The sequence below is a fragment of the Eremomyces bilateralis genome, assembly GCF_010015585.1.
Source record: "Eremomyces bilateralis CBS 781.70 unplaced genomic scaffold P152scaffold_22, whole genome shotgun sequence".
Classification (NCBI taxonomy): Eukaryota; Fungi; Ascomycota; class Dothideomycetes; order Eremomycetales; family Eremomycetaceae; genus Eremomyces; species Eremomyces bilateralis.
In genome coordinates this window covers 71,999-88,537 of record NW_022985088.1, presented here as the reverse complement: position 1 = coordinate 88,537, position 16,539 = coordinate 71,999, and the positions used below count along the sequence as shown (strand labels likewise).

The 16,539-nt window shown below is 57.0% G+C and overlaps 5 protein-coding genes across 5 annotated transcripts; 4 read left to right on the top strand and 1 right to left on the bottom strand.

The window, feature by feature from the left end:
* Window positions 1-544: 544 nt before the first annotated feature.
* On the top strand, window positions 545-2,192 carry P152DRAFT_484355 (uncharacterized protein; the record flags this gene model as incomplete). Its single annotated transcript, XM_033682003.1, has 2 exons — window positions 545-677; window positions 727-2,192. The coding sequence occupies 2 exons, from the start codon at window positions 545-547 to the stop codon at window positions 2,010-2,012; spliced, it is 1,419 nt and encodes a 472-aa protein (XP_033531365.1). The 3' UTR covers window positions 2,013-2,192.
* Window positions 2,193-2,375: 183 nt separating this feature from the next.
* On the top strand, window positions 2,376-7,357 carry P152DRAFT_484354 (Pentafunctional AroM protein). Its single transcript, XM_033682002.1, has 2 exons — window positions 2,376-3,119; window positions 3,175-7,357. Exons 1-2 carry the CDS (start codon window positions 2,520-2,522, stop codon window positions 7,324-7,326), a joined length of 4,752 nt encoding a protein of 1,583 aa, XP_033531364.1. The 5' UTR covers window positions 2,376-2,519; the 3' UTR covers window positions 7,327-7,357.
* A 72-nt stretch (window positions 7,358-7,429) lies between these two features.
* On the bottom strand, window positions 7,430-10,766 carry P152DRAFT_484353 (Pkinase-domain-containing protein). The gene is made up of 2 exons (XM_033682001.1): window positions 9,107-10,766; window positions 7,430-9,029 (listed from the first exon to the last, which is right to left on the bottom strand). The coding sequence occupies exons 1-2, from the start codon at window positions 10,308-10,310 to the stop codon at window positions 7,663-7,665; spliced, it is 2,571 nt and encodes an 856-aa protein (XP_033531363.1). The 5' UTR covers window positions 10,311-10,766; the 3' UTR covers window positions 7,430-7,662.
* Window positions 10,767-11,672: 906 nt separating this feature from the next.
* Window positions 11,673-13,434, top strand: P152DRAFT_147366 (camp-dependent protein kinase-like protein regulatory subunit). The gene has a single exon (XM_033673902.1). It carries the CDS (start codon window positions 11,935-11,937, stop codon window positions 13,261-13,263), a length of 1,329 nt encoding a protein of 442 aa, XP_033531362.1. The 5' UTR covers window positions 11,673-11,934; the 3' UTR covers window positions 13,264-13,434.
* An 864-nt stretch (window positions 13,435-14,298) lies between these two features.
* Window positions 14,299-16,536, top strand: P152DRAFT_516433 (phosphoglycerate dehydrogenase; the record flags this gene model as incomplete). Its single annotated transcript, XM_033682949.1, has 3 exons — window positions 14,299-15,002; window positions 15,060-15,188; window positions 15,269-16,536. The coding sequence occupies exons 1-3, from the start codon at window positions 14,651-14,653 to the stop codon at window positions 16,534-16,536; spliced, it is 1,749 nt and encodes a 582-aa protein (XP_033531361.1). The 5' UTR covers window positions 14,299-14,650.
* Between the last annotated feature and the right edge of the window lie 3 nt (window positions 16,537-16,539).

Here is a 16,539-nt window from a genome sequence, read left to right as displayed (position 1 = left end):
TTCCACAGTGATCAATGCCCCCATCATCCGCATCCTTTACAAATCCACTTACTATGTACGTGCAAACGGGTTCTAAATACTGACTGGTTACCCTGATCCCTGTGGAGGAAACACTCCAGGGCTAGAGCCTTTGGGATTTGGGCTATGGGCCGCCCCGCTAACCAGCGGATTCAGATTTCAGGGTCAGTTATTAATATTAACATCGCGGGGTCTCGTGGCACTTCGGGGTCTCTAAGCTCAGTGGGTCGTTTAGTGTGGCCCATTTGTTAGGCCATCAAGAATGTCATTACTTATCCATAACCCATCTGATTGAGGGTCATAATTATGTTGGGATTCGGAGTCTTTATGCATGCGTGTCACAGTCACCCGGCCTCAGTCACGTTTCGGCCAGAGCTTGAGTATTATTCGCAGATTCCTTTGTTTCCTTAAACGCCGCTTAGCCTCGCTTTATTCCTAGTATTGATCGGAATCGCCGTATTGTTCATATCCTCCCCTTCACGACCGGTTTGCATCGAGAAGTTCTGTCCTCAAAGCTGCATTCAGCATGGCGTCGCCTTTGGTGACGAGCCCCTCATTGCGAGCCCCAGACCCGTCGAAGAATGGACGATATACTCTACGGGTTTCCGATTCCATCCGTCGTCCACGCCGCCCTTCCCCCAAGTTTGCCAGTATCAAATGTAGGAGACAAAGAAACCGGCTTGCAACCATGTCTGACTTGGGTCCTAGTCAATCATAAACCGAAATCGTCCAGTCGAACCCACGAGACAACCTTCACACAGGAAGGCTCCGCCGCGAGACTTACGATTCACGAACAGGAAGACGAGGGCCAAGGTCGGTTCGAATACGCGGGCTCAGGGATCGAGCCTAAGCAGTCCTACATCTTGGTATTCGACCAAGCAAGCCAGACGTGCGCTTTGGAACCCTTATCTACCTCCTACAGCTTCAACCTGACATCGGCACCATGGGAGAAATCGTCGAAGAAGCTATCGGAACAATACCCGCAGGTCCGACCTACGCGGTCGAGCAAAGGCGACGTAGGAGACGGGCCGGACGAAACCGAACTCGACAACGATTCCGATCCCGACCCAGGGAATCCGTTCGACTACCGTCATTTCCTACATTCGCGAAAATCCCCGTCTCCCGAACCATCTTCCCGCGTGGGCAACGCCACTCCAAATGAACACGGGAGGCCGCTGACTCCCATCATATCGAAAGCAGAGGGAGCAAGGAAGATAGCAACAAAACCACCGCCTACACGCAAGCCGGCAACTACGTCCACTGTGAATAAGCGCAAACTCCCTGGTCCAGCACAATCCACCGCATCCAAAGTTCCCACCGTCAGACTCGACCGCCGAGCCTCAACTAGACCCTCCGAGCCACCCAAGAAGAAAGCCCCCACCAAATCATCCAAACCGACCGTCAAGTCCGCCTACTACGTCCATGACTCCTCCGAATCCGACACCGAAGAACCCGACCCCCCGGAGAAGTCCGGCGGCCTCGAGATCGACTTCGGCGGCGCCTCCCCCCCCGACTCCATGCGCAAGCGCCGCAACTTCGGCCTCCCGGGCCACGACGGGCCCATCTCCCTTCGCTCCGCAGCCGACTCCGCCAGCCCAGGGAGCCGGCTGCACACGCCGTCGCACTCCCGGAACGTGTCCAGGGAGGTCATCGACTTCGGCACCGTCGGCGAGCGGGATGAGGACTCGGATGACGAGGCATCCGAAGGCGAGGATCGGGATATTGTGCCGATTTCTATTGGGCCGCCGGCGCATAAGGCGCTGGGGCAGGGGAAGTCACCGGAGGAGGAGATGGATGAGATAGAGGCGGATTTGGAGGCGGGTTTGGAGGCAGATCTAGAGGCGGATCTGGAGGCGGATCTGGAAGCGGATCTAGAGGCGGATCTGGAAGCGGAGTTGATGCAGGGGTTGCAGGATCAGAGGGAGGAGGAGATGTTGGAGAGGAGTCGGGCGGTGGTGCCGGAGGATGAGAGTGATGAGAGTGAGGAGGAGTAGTATTGTTCTATCTGTGGTGGTATATCTACTAGTGATTGGAATATGTGTTGCTCATGATGCGGAGGGGCGGAACGCTGTCAACCGCTCTTTGGGCGAATATTGCAGAGTAAAGTAGATCGATTTATTCAATACCTACCGGTACATGACTGATGACTTTGGTCAATATGCAAAATCATCATGTTCAATCCCCAGCACGAGAGATGTGATTTGAGTATTTGATGCTCTGGTTGGAGACCTGGAGCTGGCAGGGCTGGGGAAGCATCGCCTAGACCAAGCATAGCTAGCTCCCGATCATCGGGGATGTTCAAGCTAATTTTCCAGACGAGTCATCAACTCGGAGGTGATTCATAAATTTCTGGAGCAGTGCATTCCAACGATCCAACTGCATACCTTCCGCCAGAGCACTCCCGCTGCCATTGATATACCTTAGCGGACCCAATCCCTTTCCATCACTGTAACTGCTCGGGGGAGCAATATGCGCTGCCATTGACCGACCGATATCGCGAAATGGCTATCACCAATGGAGCCCCGGCCCTCAAGGGCCCAACTCGGGTCCAGATCCTAGGGAAGGACACAATCGTTGTCGACTATGGACTCTGGGAGAACTTTGTAGCGCAGGATCTCCTGTCGAACATACCCTCGTCAACCTACGTCCTCATCACCGACACGAACATCGGCCCACGCTATGCTCCGGTGTTCGAGAAAGCGTTCGCCGCCCAGCAACCTGCGGCGCGACTCCTGTCCTACCAGATCCCACCAGGCGAAACCTCTAAATCTCGATCGACCAAGGGGGATGTGGAAGATTGGCTGTTGGCGCAACGATGCACGCGGGATACGGTCATAATCGCTCTGGGAGGCGGTGTCATCGGGGATATGATCGGATTCGTTGCCGCGACCTACATGCGAGGGGTTCGCTTTGTTCAGGTACCGACGACGCTTCTGGCTATGGTGGACTCATCGATCGGCGGAAAGACGGCGATAGATACACCGGTTGGAAAGAACTTGGTCGGAGCGTTTTGGCAACCGGAACGGATTTACATTGACCTGAAGTTTCTGGAGACCCTTCCAAAGCGAGAGGTAATCAATGGGATGGCAGAAGTTGTTAAGGTATGTTGGCATTCACGGTGGTTGAAACTGAGACATTTGGCTAACCCTTGAGTAGACGGCGGCTATATGGTCGAAGGATGATTTCACCGACCTGGAAGAGAATGCCGAACTCATCATGAGTAGCCTTGAAAGCGATGGAAAGAGCCAACACAGCCTCCTGCGGATCGTGGATATCCTCAAAAGAGTGATTCTTGGCTCGGTCCGAGTGAAGGCACACGTCGTCTCGGCCGACGAGAGAGAAGGCGGATTGCGCAACCTCCTCAACTTCGGGCACTCGATTGGTCACGCTATGGAAGCCATCTTGACTCCTCAGATCCTCCATGGAGAGTGTGTCGCCATCGGAATGGTCAAGGAGGCGGAATTGGCCCGATACCTAGGCGTCCTGTCGCCTTCCGCGGTCGCTCGGCTGACCAAGTGTATCGCAAGCTATGGCCTGCCCATCTCGCTGGACGACAAAGTGATTCGAAAGCGCTCCGCTAATAAGCACTGTCTCGTCGACGACCTGATTCAGATCATGGCGGTGGACAAGAAGAACGATGGAGCGAAGAAGAAGATTGTGCTTCTGTCGGCCATCGGCAAGACTCATGAGCCGAAGGCGAGCACAGTTGCAGATCGAGACATCCGCATGGTCCTCTCTCCTAGTGTCCGAATCACGCCTCATGTACCGGCCATGGGTGCCGTGATCTGCAAACCACCAGGCTCCAAGAGTATCTCGAACCGCGTCCTGGTCCTGGCGGCGCTGGGAAGTGGCAGCTGCAAGATCACGAATCTGCTCCACTCCGACGACACACAAGTCATGCTCGCCGCCATTGCAAAGCTGGGCGGTGCGACTTATTCCTGGGAAGAAGAAGGCGAAGTGCTCGTCGTGAACGGAAACGGAGGAAAACTGAGCGCATACCATGAAGAGCTGTATCTTGGAAATGCAGGCACCGCATCGCGTTTCCTCACCTCCGTCGCAACCCTGGCGAAAATGTCTTCCGTGTCCTCCACGGTCGTGACTGGGAATGCCCGCATGAAAGAACGACCAATCGGCCCTCTCGTCGACTCCCTGCGTGCCAACGGCGCCAAAATCGACTATGTCGAGCGCGAAGGAAGCTTGCCTCTCCGGATTGAAGCTTCCGCTGGACTCAAAGGGGGTGATATCACACTTGCGGCGACCGTGTCCTCGCAGTACGTGTCGTCTCTGCTGATGTGTGCCCCTTACGCGATGGAGCCCGTGACCCTGCGGCTGGTCGGGGGAAAGCCCATCTCGCAGCTGTACATTGATATGACCATCGCGATGATGGCGTCTTTCGGTGTCAACGTCGAGGTGTCGAAGACCGAGCCTTACACTTACCACATTCCGCGACAAGCATACAAAAACCCTGCAGCATACGAAGTGGAAAGCGATGCTAGCTCCGCGACTTACCCTCTATCGGTAGCTGCTATTACGGGGACGACCTGCACTGTCCCGAACATTGGGTCAGCCTCTCTTCAAGGCGATGCTCGCTTCGCAGTCGATGTCTTGCGGCCCATGGGCTGTACCGTGGAGCAGACTTCTACCTCAACAACGGTCACTGGGCCACCTCCCGGCCAATTGAAGGCATTGACCGACGTGGATATGGAGCCGATGACGGATGCCTTCCTTACCGCGTCAGTCCTCGCTGCCGTCGCGACCAACAACGGCCACACTTCTACCACGCGGATTCTGGGAATCGCCAACCAACGAGTGAAAGAATGCAACCGCATCGCCGCGATGAGGGTGCAATTGGCCAAGTTCGGGGTCGTTTGCAGAGAGCTTGACGATGGGATCGAAATCGATGGAAGGGGGTTGGATATTGACTCGCCTTCGCAGAGCATTTACTGCTATGACGACCATCGTGTTGCCATGAGCTTCAGTGTCTTAGGCTTGGTCAGCCCAACGCCTGCTACCGTTCAGGAGAAGGCTTGCACTGGGAAGACTTGGCCAGGATGGTGGGACAACCTCGCGCAACTGTTTGGGGTCCCGCTCGAAGGCGCCGATGATCTCGAGGAGCACGCCGTAAATGGTGCCGACGTCGGTTTTGGAAAGTCAATTATCATCATTGGCATGAGAGGAGCAGGCAAGACGACGACAGGGGGGTGGGCTTCGGAAATCTTGGGTTGGCCTTTGGCTGATCTCGACACTGCCCTGGAAGACCATATGGGGATGTCCATTCCCGATATCATCAAGCAGCACGGCTGGGAAGGGTTCCGCGAAGAAGAGCTGAAGATGCTCTCTGGATCCATAAAAGCGAAACCCACCCGACATATCCTCGCCTGCGGTGGCGGCGTCGTCGAAATGCCGGCCGCCCGAAAATTGCTGTGCGATTACAAAAAGTCCGGTGGTGTGGTCTTGCTGATCAGCCGGGAGATCGAGAAAGTGATGGCCTTCCTCAACATCGACAAGACACGGCCCGCATATGTGGAAGACATGGTCGGTGTCTGGCTGCGGAGGAAGCCGTGGTTTCTCGAGTGCAGCAACTTTCATTTCCACAGCCGGACCGTCTCCCAGGAGGGACTCGGGGTTTCGCACGATGACTTTTCCCGCTTCTTGTCGCTGATGACAGGACGGAACAAGTCCCTGGAGAACGCCAAGGCGAAAAAACATTCGTTCTTCGTTTGCCTGACGTACCCCAACCTAGAACCTCATGCGGAAACTCTCAAGGCGGTGGCTGTTGGATCCGACGCGGTGGAGCTTCGCGTCGATTTGCTTAAGGATCCGGCAAATGTGAACGGTGTCCCAAGCGTCGACTATCTCATTGACCAAGTGGCAATCTTGCGGTCCGTCGTACCACATCTACCCCTAATCTTCACCCTTCGGACCCAAAGCCAAGGCGGCCAGTTCCCTGAGGATGCAGAAGAAGCGGCGTTGGCTCTGTACAAGACCGCCGTTCGACTCTGCTTTGATTACCTAGACTTGGAGATGACGTCTAGTGAGACGCTCCTTGCCGAGGTGTCGGCGATCAAAGGCTATTCAAAAATCATTGCCTCGCATCATGATCCCAAAGGGACATTGTCATGGAGCAATGGATCATGGATCCCGTTCTACAACAAAGCACTCCAGCACGGCGACATCATCAAGCTCGTGGGTCTTGCGAAGAGCATCGAAGACAATTTCAAGCTCGCCGAATTCAAGCAATGGGCCGCGCAATCCCGCGCGACGCCCATGATCGCCATCAACATGGGCGAGCACGGCAAACTTAGCCGCGTCCTCAACGGCTTCCTCACGCCTGTCGCCCACCCTCTCCTCCCGGCGGCCGCAGCCCCAGGCCAGCTCAGCGCCAGCGACATCCGCCGCACCTTGGTCACCCTCGGCGAAATCTCCCCTAAATCCTTCTACATCCTCGGCGACCCCGTCCAGCAATCCCGCTCGCCACCGCTCCATAACTCCCTGTTCCGCAGCACCGGCCTTCCCCACCATTACACCCGCCACGAAACCGCCGAGGTGACCCCGGAACTCCTCGAGCTCATCCGCTCCCCGACCTTCGGCGGCGCCTCCGTCACGATTCCCCTAAAACAACTCATCCGACCGCACCTCGACTCCCTCGCCCCCTCCGCCCTCGCCATCGGCGCCATCAACACCATCGTCCCCGAAACCGTCGCCGACGTCTCCGGCACGCACATCACGCGCCTCGTCGGCCACAATACTGACTGGCTCGGCATGCGGCTCGTGCTTCGCCACTTCGGCGCCGGCACGCAGCGGCCCGGCGCGCAAAGCGGAGTGGTCATCGGCGGGGGCGGGACGGCGCGGGCGGCAATCTACGCGCTGAAGCAGCTGGGGTATTCGCCGATCTACCTGGTGGGGCGGTCGAGAGGGAAGATGGAGGAGCTGGCGAGCGCGTTCGACGAGACGTATGGGCTGCGGGTAATCACCGGGGCTGATGCGTTGGAGGAGCTGGAGGAGATGCCGCATGTGGCGATCGGGACGGTGCCGGCGGATAAGCCGATTGATAGTGGCGTGCAAGGTGTGGTGGAACGGGTGTTTGCGATGGGGAAGGTTGAGGAGGTGGGGAAGGCGAGGAGGACGTTGTTGGAGATGGCGTATAAACCACCGGTGACGGATCTGATGAAGCTGGCGGAGAAGGAGGGGTGGAACACGATCAATGGGTTGGAGGTGTTGGTCGGGCAGGGGGTGTATCAGTTCGAATATTGGACGGGGATTAAACCTTTGTACAAGGAGGCTAGAGACGCGGTGATGAGTGCATAGAACCATGTCGTATGTAGCGTCTAGATCTGGAATTGAATGTTTATCTATGCCTTCCTAGATTTTCATGCCTAAAAGATGGTCAGGTGCGGTGATGATTTGAATTGAACCTTTTCATTCCGTTATCGCTAATTGATACTTTACATAACTCATGCTAATCGGAATTTTATCCCATTATATCCATGTTTCCGTGTGTATCCCATAATAGAAGCTCGACCGTCGGAGTTCGTTTCCTCGGAGCCTCTCAGTCATAATGCTGGTCTTCCCGACCGTCGCAGTCGAAGGTCCTAAATGACTGGTGCATAAACCTTCGTTCAATCATGGTGCGTAATGATGTATCTAACCCTCCGCAAGCTGAGCGATCAGCTCCCCGGCGACATCCAGGAACGGAAATGCGCTCGTTGCCTTCTTCTCCCCGTCCGCGCGGCCCGCACCAAACTCCCTCCGCTCCCGATACCACAGCTGCTCATGGTCCCCGACATCGCCCTCCTCGCCCTCCGGGTTGACGCGCGCGAACTCGTAGTCCGCATCGCCTTCGCGCACCGGACGGCCGGCGGCGTGGGCCTTCTGGCGGGTGACTTCGGAGATGACCTCGGTAACGATGCGTTCGTAGCCAGCGCACTTGAAGTCGACGAGGAAGAACTCCTTCTCGATGCTGTACAGCTGGATGGTCATGAAGACGTATACGCTCTCGTCGGGTTGGACGGAGGTGGCGACGCTGCCGGCGCGGGTGGGCGGGGTGGCGGTCGCGTCGGCGGGGCCGTCGTCGGTGGCGACCGACTTGCGGCGTTGGGAGTCGAGATCGGTGAGGTTGACGTGGCTAGAGTGCGCGGAGCTGGGGTGAAGGACGCCCGGGGGGAACATGCCGCCCTTGCGGAAGCGCGCATGTATGACCCACATGTCCTCGGGGACTTGATAGCCGAAGTCATTGTGCGGACCGTACCGGGGGAGCCGCGAGCTGTCGGTGGTCGACGGGCCCCGCGAGTGAGAGACGGACGGACGGCGGTGGCGAGGTTCGACGTCGGGATCGGGATCGTCGTCGCTGAAATGGGGAAGGTCATCCGCGTCGTCCGCGGCTGCGGAGGGGCCTTGATAGTTGGGGTAGTTATGCAGCCCTGGCTTGCGGTACTTGGGGACCTCCCATTCGGCGCCCAGGGCCTTGAGAGCCTTGAAGATAGCCAACATGGCCTCGGCGGGAGCGTTGCGGGATCGGATGCCGAATTGCCATTTGGTAGGTCTTGGCTTCTTGCTCGCCGAAGGGGGAAGCGGCGTCATCGTATCGGGCTTGGTGGTTTTTTCGAGATTGATCTGCGAACCACGGGAATGCGGCTTGAGACGCGCAGCGGTGGCGGCCTGTTCTTCCGACGAGCGAAGGCGCTGGTCCTGGGGCGCATCCAGCTCTGTTTGGCTTCCGAGTCGCGCGGAGGGCTTGGGAAGGCCAGCCATGTAGGCTCGGTGGAATTCAGGAAGGCTGCTCGGGAGGATGGACACTTTGCTCTGTGGGAGACGAGGTTCGGGGGATGGTTGAGCGCCGGGGGACGATCTGTGTTGTCCACGATCGGGGACCAGGCCTTTGGCGCGTGACATGACGGGCGGCATACGAGTTGAGTCTTGAGAGAATGAAGAGGTTTGGGGAAGGTGGGAATTTGCGGGAGGAGGAGACTGAGCCACGAAGCCTTGAAGTGAAGCTTCCCGGGTGACGAGTGCTGTTGACGGTGATGTTAGCATACGATGTAAGTGGGAGCATGTGGCAGCCTGTGTTGCGACCTTGCCTGTGACTTACGATTTTCCTTCATGATTTGGTTCTCGCGCACGATGAGATAGGCATCTTTGATCGCACTAGGTTCGTCCTTTGCCAACGCCTCTTGCACGTCGTCTTTTCCATAGCCCATCGTCTTCCCAAGCTTACCAACCACCGTGTCATGCAGTTTCTGTACCGCCTCGTCCTGCTTCGACGAAGCCAGCGCGCGAGGGTCGATGGCCTTGTTTGGGTCCACGCCGGTATTGTAGAACTCCTCCGGGGGAATCTGCAAGTACGGGGACAGATCCGTATTGAACCACGGATCCTTTCGAATTTCCTGGACGGTGATGCGGTGAACCGGGTTCACCGCCAACATTTTCGAGATGATGCGTCGAGGTCCGGGAGTGACATACGGGGGAATCGAGTACGTGCCTTGGGCAATTTTCTTGAAGAGCGAGGGAATATAGTCATCGTCGAAGGGGAGCCGACCACACAAGAGGACATAGAGAATGACGCCGCAGCTCCACACATCGACTTCTGGTCCGGCATACAGCTTTCCCGAGATGACCTCCGGTGCAGCGTAATTGGGACTGCCACAGCTGGTTCGCAAAAAATTGCCGTCCGTCATGATATTGCTGAGGCCGAAGTCGGCGATCTTGACGTTCAAGTCCTCGTCCAGCAGCAAGTTCTCCGGCTTCAAGTCTCGATGGACGATTTTGTGGCGATGGCAGTATTCGACCGCACATATGATCTGTTGGAAAAACCTCCGAGCCTTCTCTTCCGACATGCGGCCATGTTGCACGATATAATCGAACAGCTCACCCCCGGCGTATTCCAGCACCATGACAATGTCCGACGGCGTAGTCACGACAGTGTAGAGCTTGATGATATGCGGATGCCGGAGCAATTGCAAATATTGGATCTCTCTCTCGATCCGGCCGGCCATATCGCGCGTCACCAGCTTTCGACGGGCGATGATCTTGAGCGCGACCTTCTGTCCGCTGACCGCATGGACGGCGAGCTTGACCTTCCCAAATGAACCCTCTCCGAGAGTCTTGACGATATTGTACGCCCCCATGCGCTGCTGGGCTTTCTTGGACGCCGGATCGGTTCGCGTGGTTTGGATCGCTTGGGGGACCGCCTGCCGGCCATGACGAGGGTCGGCTGGCGGGCCGGTCGGTGTACGGCGAGGATTGGGTGCCGAGATCGACAAGGACAAGTCCTCATCGTCCAAGGCGGACGACATATTGCTTGAGACCTGCGGTCACTCGAGGTTGTCGAGACGGTCTTGAAGCAATGGAGAGCGAGAAGATGGAGTTGACGTTTGCGTATGGGGAGAAGTGTGGTGGGACGTGCAGAGCGAAAGAGAGTGGGGCATGCGGAGTGAAAGCGAATAGCGTGGAGCCCCAACGATGACAGCACTGGGGGATTTTGTTGGGCGTTGCCTGGATCACAAGCATGCGGTCTATCACGGAATTGGGCGGAATCCGTTTGCAAAGGGCGCCGAGACAACTGTTGAGGAGGGATCGTAAATATACCACGGCTCGCCCGAGGAAATCGATCACAGACTATCAATCGGCTGCTCTGGCGCTAGGTGAGATCAACCACCACTAAAGGACCCCAGCTAATTACAATGCGCTTAGTACAAGCACACGGTTCCGCGGAAGATTCTTAGGACCTTCTCTATCAGCTACGGAGAGCATAGGATGCGATGGCAGCATACAGATTACAGGGAGAATTGGAGAGGAGGTTGGGGAAATCCTTGCACATGACACCACGTGACATCACGTGCAAATTCTGAGAAGTTAAGGCACCAAGTCATCAAGGCATCAAGGCATCAGGAGGGGTTGGGGTCAACCCCGGAACAGTTCCAGTTGTTCAATTTTAGGTCAGTTTAAATTTCAGTTACTCCGCACTGGGCGGAATAATACTAAAAATAGGCACCGATCATGCTTTGAGACAGAGGCAGCAAGGTATCAGTGGTATTTATTAATCATATTGTATAGGTTACCACCCGTACTGAAAGAACACCTATAGCGGAAATACCGGTAGCGGAATACCAATGTTCCATGTCAACGTCATCTCCAGCTGGCAGCTGGGTTGGTTGGGAAGCTTCGCAAGAGCTTCTGGATGGATTCTAGAAGGGGGCGAAGAAGGGCGCTTGGAGCCTTTGGAGCTGTCGAATTGATTAATTCATGCAATTCATGCAATTCATGCAAGCCCCTCACCTCCTCCGGTACGAACTACGAACCAGCTGTTGCTCACCAGCTCCCCCCAATTTCACCATCATGCATCAGGTTCCATGCAAGCTTGGGCTTTTGCAAGCAGTCAAGCACCTTCTGTTGACTGTGGACTGGCATCTTTGTTTCTTTGATGTGAGATGCAACCGACGGTCTGAGTCTAAGAGTTGAGACACTTCATTATTGCAATTCATTATTGCGCACTGCTGAAGGCTTCAGGGCTGAACGCTCCTCTGTAGTCCCCTGGTACTCTAAGTGCGGTGCTGACTCAAGCTCTGACCTGACCATTAGAGCCACTTCTTCGCACTTCTTCTATGTATTACAAGTACCTATGCAACACTTCTCGCGTTACTGTATACTTGTAAGGACTCGCTCGCACCAGGAAAAGATTCCAGTTCATCTTATTCGAACAAAATCCGGTGTCGTCGGACCAGCCGTCATCAAATCGAACCTGTTACCTCCCCCAACTCCATACCATCATCAATCCCCGCCAAATCCTCCTCCCCAGCTACACCCCAGCTCCAATCCTCTCCACGTCTCCTCCTCCCCCGCCGCACTACAGTCGGACTATTGCATAATACAGCATTACCCCGATCCCTCGCTACCTCATAAGTTGTAACCTCGATCCTCATGTCGCTTCCACCGGAATACTTCCATGAAATCAATACCCTCAACCGCGAATTCATCGAAGCCAGCCCTGACGACATCCTTCAATTCTGCGCCGACTACTTCCAACGCCGCCTCGCCTCGCAGCGGCACGAATTCCTGGTCGCCAACCCGCAGTCGCGCAAGAGCGGCATGGTCGACCCCAACATCCGAGGAATGCAAGCGTTGCAGGAAGATGAGGCCGTCGCCTCCCCAACCGCGTCGTCTTTCCCTTCCAACCCTTTCGACACCACCATGAACGCCTCCAACCCCCGCGATGCTGGCAACGGAACCACCGCCGACGGCCATCAATTCAATTTTGGCGGCTTCAGTGCATCCGTTGGTGCCCCCCCATCCGGAGGTGGCGACGCGTCCAACTTCCCCAATAATTACAACCTCAACCGTCGTATCTCCGTCTCCGCCGAGTCCCTCGACCCGGCCTCGACCTTCAGCTCCAATTGGGTCCCTCCATTCTATCCTAAGACCAAGGAACAACAAACCCGCCTCACCAACGCCGTGGCCCAGAACTTCCTCTTCGCCCACCTCGACGAGGAGCAGTCCTCCCAGGTTCTCGGCGCCCTACAGGAGAAGCGCATCCCCGCCAAAGGCGTAAAAGTCATCGAACAAGGCGCCGAGGGCGACAACTTCTACGTCGTCGAATCCGGCACCTTCGACGTCTTTGTCCACCCCTCCGGCAAGATCCAACCTGGCATCGAGGGCCTCGGCAACAACGTCGGCACCGTCGGCGCCGGCGGTTCCTTCGGCGAGCTGGCCCTCATGTACAACGCCCCGCGCGCCGCCTCCGTCGTGTCCGCCGAGTCCTCCACCCTCTGGGCGCTCGACCGCGTCACGTTCCGCCGCATCCTGATGGACAGCGCCTTCCAGCGCCGCCGGATGTACGAGAAGTTCCTCGAGGAGGTCCCGCTGTTCGTGACCCTGACGCCGTACGAGCGCAGCAAGATCGCCGACGCGCTGGAGAGCAAGAAATACCCGCCCGGCACTACCATCATCCGCGAAGGGGACCCGGGCGACGCGTTCTACATCGTCGAGCAGGGGGAAGCGGAGGTGTTCAAGCGCGGCGCCGACAAGCCCATCAACCGGATTGAGAAGGGCGGCTACTTCGGCGAGCTGGCGCTGCTCGACGATCAGCCGCGCGCGGCGAGCGTCATTAGCAAGTCCGAGGTGAAGGTTGCCACCATGGGCAAGGACGCATTCCAGAGATTACTGGGGCCGGTGGAGAGCATCATGCGGCGGAACGATCCGAGACGGGGCCAGGCGGGGATGGAGGAGGTGGACCCGTTGTCGAAGGAGTGATGTGGATTCACCTGCAGAGTGAAGCGCAGCGGAGGAGCACTGTTCATCCCTTGAAGACCATAGAGCCACACTAATCATCCGGAGCGATTCCATGGCCAAATCCGAGGTTTCGCAGCGCTTCCATTCACGGCATGAGATCGAATCGTTCATCACGGTGGGATACTCTCGGGACATCGGACAATTGTCCTCGGCCCGTGCCAGCGAGCCTCCATCGCAACTAATTGTTCTGACCTTCGCTTTTCCCCCCTCACGTCAACTATCTTTCAATCCTACCGCAGGAAGGGGGCCAATACCGGGAGCGTGGAGACGGGTTCGGGGGTTCCAACCCTCCGAGGGTGTTGATGGGGGGTGGCGAAACTAGTGCTAGAATGAGTTTCCTCGATCGAACGTGTATGCGAATCATTGTGGAATTATCGAATTATGATCGTATTTTCCTGTTCCATCCTAGTGCTATTGTTCTATGTGACATGACCCCCACTCGGTTGATGACTGTACAGCAGAAAAGGCGCCTCGTTCCCGTGTGCTTGTCGAGTAACAGGAGATATTATTCGGACGGCGTGCTTCAAAGGCGACTGTCACGAACGCCTGTCGCCTCATTTGACTCGGCTAGAAATCGGAGACGAACACACGGAAGCATCGAGAGATCCTAAAATCGGAGATTACTTTTTCCTAGAGCGGTTCCGATGTGGTGTCTCCGCTTCTTAGGAGTCTTCGCGAGTTACGGCTTGGACAGACGAGGTAGTAGGATGGCATCGTATAACGTTTCATCCCATGCTGTCACATTCTTGGGCACTGAAGTAGGTAGGCTATGGACCCTATCACAGTAATGATAAATCATGGTCTTTGATGCAATTGACCGTAATATAAACCCAGGGAAACCAGTCGGAAGGATTGCCATCGGCGCCACGACGTGACGAGGACCTCATCTCCCCCTCCATCCCGCATTGCCCACGACTCACGCTGCGGGGTTAACGTGGGGGAACGCCATAAAAAACGTCCTGGCGCAAATCTTAGCGTCTCCGCAACCGGCCCAGGCTTTGCTTCATCCAGCAACACAAGTCACCCAACGGATCTGCTGTGTGAATTAGCACAACGTAACACATACGGCGCGGCATGCCGGCGAAAAATTAGGTGACCGTGGCTGAGTCGAGTGGAGTGCGATTGGCAAACGATGGAAAGGTCTAGCCGGAGGTGCTTTTTCTATTTCATTCAGGCCATGTCCTCCCGCGGGGTGAGCGCGAAGCCAACCTGTTTCATTCTTTGATTACTGTCACAGTCATCGTCAAGTCCTTCTTCCCTTTCGTCTTTCAGTGAACCTTGTTCGTGCCGCCAGTGGCCCCTTCTCATTGACCTGTGTCAAGATAGCCCACCCCTTTGACCATCCGCCATGCCCATCCCCGCCCCCGGCTTCCAACCCGCCCTCCCTAAGATCCTCATCCCCGAGAAAATCTCCCCAGACGGCATCGAGATCCTCAAGAAGTCGACCACGATCCATCAGAAGCATGGCCTCAGCCCCGAGGAGCTCCTCCGGATCATCCCGGACTACGATGCCCTCATCGTCCGTAGCGAGACGAAGGTGACGGCCGAGCTGCTGAGGGCCGGCAAGAAGTTGAAGGTCGTGGCGAGGGCCGGCGTCGGCGTGGATAATGTCGATGTAGCGACGGCGACGACGTTGGGAGTGATTGTTGTGAATAGTCCAGTGGGGAATATCAATGCGGCGGCGGAACATACCATCGCATGTGAGTATCAAGGGGACAATTCCAATTTGATGATGTCCGACTGATGGTTCTGGACAGTGATGATGGCCGTTGCAAGGAATGTCGGCGATGCCTGTGCGAGTCTCAAAGCCGGGAAATGGGAGAGGAGCCGACTTGTGGGTGTTGAGGTGAAGGGAAAGACATTGGCGATTGTAGGACTCGGGAAGGGTAAGTTGTATCTTGATCTCCGGGTGAATATGGAGAGTAGCTAAATCTGATTCGACTCATCTAACGAACTCTTTTACCAGTGGGACTCACCGTTGCTCGTCAAGCCGGAGGCTTGGGCATGAACTTGATCGCCTATGACCCCTATGCCAATCCCAATATCGCCGCCGCGGCGAACGTCACCCTCTACCCATCTATCAAAGACCTCCTCCCCCTCGCGGACTTCTTCACCATCCACACCCCCCTAATTGCCAGCACAAAAGGGATGATCGGCGCCGCCGAGCTCGCCATCATGAAGCCCACCGCGCGCCTCCTCAACGTCGCTCGAGGCGGCATGATCGACGAAGCGGCCCTCCTCTCCGCCCTCTCCGCCCAAACCATCGCCGGCGCCGGCCTCGACGTTTTCACCTCCGAGCCTCCGCAGCCCGACTCCGTGACCTCCCGCCTCATCGCCCACCCCGCCGTCGTCGCCACCCCGCATCTCGGGGCCAGCACCGTCGAGGCGCAGGAGAACGTATCCCTGGACGTCTGCGAGCAGGTGATTCTCATCCTCGCGGGCCAGCTGCCGCGGTCCGCTGTCAACGCCCCTTTCATTCTCCCCGAGGAATACGGCACGCTAAAACCCTTCGTCGGGCTCGTGGAGAAGATGGGGACGCTGTACACGCAGCATTGCGCGCGCTATCGCCGCGACGGCCTACCCGGGACGAACGCGCATTTCCGCACGACGTTCGACCTGATCTACGAAGGCGCGTTAGCGAACCTGAACACCACGAAACCGTTGTTCGCGGCGCTGGTGAAGGGCCTGCTGGCGACGATCGCGGGGCCGGATGGTACGAACGTGAACATCGTTAACGCAGAACTGGTGGCGAAAGAGCGAGGGATCACGATCAACGAGTCGCGATCGCGCGAGAACGTGGACGAGAAGGGGTACGCCGCCTCGGTGACGCTGAAGGCGCGCCTCTCCCGCTCGAGCGGCGCGAGCGCGGACGCCACGGAGGAGGAGCAGGAGATCCAGGGCTTCGTGTCGGCGAACACGCCGTACATCCGCACGCTGGACCGGTTCTCGACGAACTTCGTGCCGGCGGGGACGCTGTTGATCTGCCGGAACTTCGACAGCGTGGGGAAGATCGGGTTCGTGGGGTCGCGGCTGGGGAAAGCCGGGGTGAATATCCGGTACATGAGCGTGGCGCCGCTGCGGACGGGGGGGAAGACGTTTGAGGGGAACGGGGGGGTGGAATCGGAGAATGAGGCGTTGATGATTTTGGAGGTGGATCGGCCGGTGGAGGATGCGGTGGTGAAGGGGCTGATTGGAGAGGAGGGGGTTTTGGAGGCGAGCGTGGTTACTTTGTGAGAT